General features: G+C 46.1%; 1 protein-coding gene across 1 annotated transcript; it reads right to left on the bottom strand.

The window, feature by feature from the left end:
* Positions 1–2,085: 2,085 nt before the first annotated feature.
* On the bottom strand, positions 2,086–3,313 carry LOC147457676 (uncharacterized). Its single transcript, XM_086513636.1, has 4 exons — positions 3,151–3,313; positions 2,889–3,044; positions 2,686–2,817; positions 2,086–2,105 (listed from the first exon to the last, which is right to left on the bottom strand). The coding sequence occupies exons 1-4, from the start codon at positions 3,311–3,313 to the stop codon at positions 2,086–2,088; spliced, it is 471 nt and encodes a 156-aa protein (XP_086369762.1).
* Between the last annotated feature and the right edge of the window lie 972 nt (positions 3,314–4,285).

The following is a 4,285-nucleotide window of genomic DNA, read 5'->3' as shown; positions in this document are numbered from 1 at the left end:
AAATTTACTTGTAAATTTGCGACGCTCATAGCGACGCTGGGAATTTTTTTTTGAGCGTCGCTGTGTGAGCGTCGCTAATATGAATAGCCTCTTGTAGTGTTTGTCTTGCCATGCAAACCTGGGCGCCTTGATATTTACCAATAATGGCGGCCGCACCAAACATTGGCCACCTCGACCCGATGCAATCGCGATAGATGACCACATTCAAGCTTTAATTTGAAATGAACCTCCAAAAAAACCCCGAGTGACAAGCCCAATAACCGAGTCATAGAATAAACGGAGATCATACTTCATGTACCTGCAAACATCTCGACTATTAGAGACCAAAAATCACCGCTTGACCTGTTAATTGCCACATCTGGTATACACATCACTGTGAGACATGCTCCAAAATGCATCTGAGTCCTGCCAAGTCCGATATCATCATCGAGCCTAATGTTGTGCACTTGCTGCTGGCTTCTCCCTGTGTCGACACAAATTGGGTGCACCATCATTGCCCACCCCCTCGTTGAGCATTCATGCTCAACCATAGCATTATTTAGATAAGAGATGATTGCATATTAGAAAACTGATACTTAGTATGTACATAGGCAGTAGATAGAGAGAGAGAGATTTTATATGCCTGTAGAATCCCCCGGATCAAATGGAAAGCCTCGAGCTTTCCCAAGCGCAGTGTAGGCCCCTCCTGGGTCAAACTAATGGTTTTGAGCATTACCACCCGTCTGTAAAACATATGCATACTATCCCCGCTTTGCACCTGTAAATCTGTAAGCCAACCATGCATGTAATTGTCCGCACCATAAACCTTGAACAACCTGGATCCACAAGCCTTCCTGGTACACAAAATGAGTCTGTTCACCCATCTCCGAAGCATCTGCACCATACATCATTATGCTCTTACCTGTTAGAGGGTTCTCTATACCATAATCTGCATTCAAAAAGCGTTGCAAACAGTGCAATACTACTTTTGAAGCAACCGTTAGAAACATGACCACCAACAGTATGACACAAACCTTTGGCAACTTGTCTTCCAATGGTGCTTCTGAAGAACCAAGCCTACCTGCTTCTCAAGCATACCGTTTGTTGTAGGTCCTTCAAATGACATACACCACATACTTGACTCACCATGAAAATCTTTATCTACCATAGCCTTTGATGCTTCATCTTCAACCACTTCATGCGAGAGCAAATTGGATTGCTCAACCCCTGTTGCCTGCTCTGCAAGGACTTCTTCTACGACCACATCATCTGCTAAGCGAGAAAGAAAGCCATGATATATTACCTCGTTCTCTGGTATGTTGACATCATCCACACCTTCTGGAATGCACTGCCCCTCTTCAACACAATCGGTAGGGCAAGGTTGCCCAACCTCCTGGCTAGCTTCTTCTTGCACATCTTCGACCATCGCTTTGCCAACAACTTCAAGCTTTTCCTATGAGCTTTTCACATCTTCACTTGCTTCTTCATGCATACACACTTCGGCTAGGACCTCATCCTTGCTAATCGGGCTAACACGCTCTTGTACAACAGCATAACAAATCGGCGGCACAAATTGAAAGGAAAGGCCAAAATGGCTTACCAATGGCAAAGCATCTACCTCTTTGACGCTTGATCTTTCTTTTGACACATGATGAAGGTCTGTTGTCGAGCTATACCCATAAACTGCAGGCTTCAACAAGCCCATCTACAGCTTCCTCTTTGCTTTCCTGCTCTTTACCTTCGTCAAGCAAACCATTTGCCCTTAGTCCTCTGCACCACCACACTCGACCTTCTCCTTGATTCGCGGATGCAAGCAGGCTCGAAACTACTCTTGGTTGAAATGATCTCCATTTCGCATACATATAACAGCAGCTAGTCTCTCCCAAATAGTCAAATTTCTCAAAAAACAAAGCAAAATCTTCACTTACATCTTGCTTAAGCTTGCTCAATTGTTCACCCAAGTCCGATGGAGAAACACGCTTCTCAAAAGCTTCAACAAACCGCTTGCAAATCACGCTCAGCGACTGCCAATCTGCAACCTTCAATCCTTCAAACCAGGCTTTGTCTTGTCCTTGTAGAACCAATGGTAGTGCCTTCAATTTGGCTTCATCTCCACAAATTCTGATCTGCAATAGGTATAGCTCCAAATCAAAAAACCAATCTGCAGCCTCTTCTTCTCCAGCAAGAACCAATTCGATATCATGCATCATCTTCAGGCTTTAAAACTTCACCGAGGAGCAATCAGTAGATCCTCGGTGGGGGCACCACTGATGGAAAGGGGGAAGGGGGAACACACTTAGCACACAATCTAGCTGCATCTCTATAGCCCATGATAAATTCCACACCCCTAACCACTCAAGAACACAATCCAGACAACACACTAGCACAGGCCAGACACCTCTTGCACACAATTCAACTCACACATCTGGTACACAAGCAATTGATAACACCATCCCAGATCCCTACCTGCTTCACACAATTCCACCATCCAGATCCTCTCTCCCTTTCTCTCTCTCACACATACACGGTTCGGGGGCACATTGCCAATACACGCCGGCACCACACACACTAGAGACGAGACAAGACGAGAAGGACTAAGTGGACATAAACGGCACAAAAAACAATCTGGCAATGATGGCTATCCCTGCTTTAAAAAAATCTCAATACACAATCTTTGGCCCTTTTTGCTACATGTTGAGCACCCACCTCTCCTCTTTACTGATACATGACCCAAGCGGCTTTCAAAGCGTGAGATGAAGCCCTCGTTGGCTTCTCTTTGACATACACCCCCCTTTCGGCCCAAGTCCGCTACTGCCCTTGGCAGCCCATCCCCTTGAGCTGTTGATCCAGCCCCTATTACCTCATTGCCGGTGGCCCCTTCTACATGTCGCTATCCCTTCTCTGCATACAAGCGGCCTCATCCTTTGTAGCCGGCCTCTGTAGTGCCTTCAGCCGTGCCCTCCACACTTTGGCTTGCCCCAAGTCACCCCGTTGGCGGCTCCCTTCTGCAGCAGCCCGCCTGCTTTTTTGCTCTCGGCCCTGCTCATGGTTAGCTTCTTCAACCCCTACACAGTGAGCAGGTCCACCACCCCACTTGTGCTCTTGACGGCCCCGTAATACCGCATCCTGCCTGGCCTTCCAACCTGCTCTTTCATGCAGTCGGCAACCCACTATCTGCTACCCCTCCACCTGGCCGCCATGCTCTCACTCTCATGCAGCCCTGTCCGTGCATCAACTCCACCTCCCTTGCAACAGGTTGCGCTGGCTTATGCAAACTGCCGTGCCACTGGTCCTCCCAACCGTCTCCCCATGCAAATACGACTAGCGTCTGCATCTCCCAGTTTACAGTAGCGCTTTTTTTCAGTTTATTTTCCAGCTTCAACTTTACCATTCAAAAAAATCCCAGCTTGGTCTGGTTTCACATGCTCGTAAACTGGCCACGCCGGATCCCTTCCTATCATTAGCATGACGATCTTCTTACCAGTGCTAAAAAAACTCAGTTTTCTTCCACTTCCAATTTTGTCTTGCCATGCAAACCCGGGCGCCTTGATATTTACCAATAATGGCGGCCGCACCAAACATTGGCCACCTCGAACCCAATGCAATCGCGATAGATGACCACATTCAAGCTTTAATTTGAAATGAACCTCCAAAAAAACCCCGAGTGACAAGCCCAATAACCGAGTCATAGAATAAACGAAGACCATACTTCATGTACCTACAAGCATCTCGACTATTAGAGACCAAAAATCATCGCTTGACCTGTTAATTGCCACATCTGGTATACACATCACTATGAGACCTGCTCCAAAATGCATCTGAGTCCTGTCAAAGTCCGATACCATCATCCAACCTAATGTCGTGCACTTGTTGCTGGCTTCTCTCTTCTCCCTGTGTCCACACAAATTGGGTGTACCAATGTCATAATATTACAAAACCAACCAAAATAACATTTAAGGTAAGTCTCAATCATCATTGAAAACATTGAAAATATGGTAACCCTACACTTCTCTTAGGCTTCCTTTAGAATTTTAGAAAGCCAAAAACTCTTCCATGTCCCCTGCCCCTCAGCCTTCCTCCCTCACGTAGCATGTTCTTCCACTACGTCCGATACCTTGATTTCCTTTTCAGTATAAAACCCACTTACTCTTTTCAAAAGAATCCTTAGGCACATCATTTTTCCTATTTTCTAGATATGAGTCCAAGGGATCCACTTACAATTGTGAGTTTTGCGTTGTTGTTTTGGGGGGGGGGGGGGGGGGATTGCAGAAAATAAAAAGCTATCTAACAATTGAAAATCAAGAAA

The sequence above is a fragment of the Adiantum capillus-veneris genome, chromosome 5, assembly GCF_014529385.1.
Source record: "Adiantum capillus-veneris isolate H3 chromosome 5, ASM1452938v2, whole genome shotgun sequence".
Classification (NCBI taxonomy): domain Eukaryota; kingdom Viridiplantae; phylum Streptophyta; class Polypodiopsida; order Polypodiales; family Pteridaceae; genus Adiantum; species Adiantum capillus-veneris.
The sequence above is the reverse complement of the archived record's forward strand: the minus strand, read 5'-3'. Positions and strand labels throughout refer to the sequence as shown.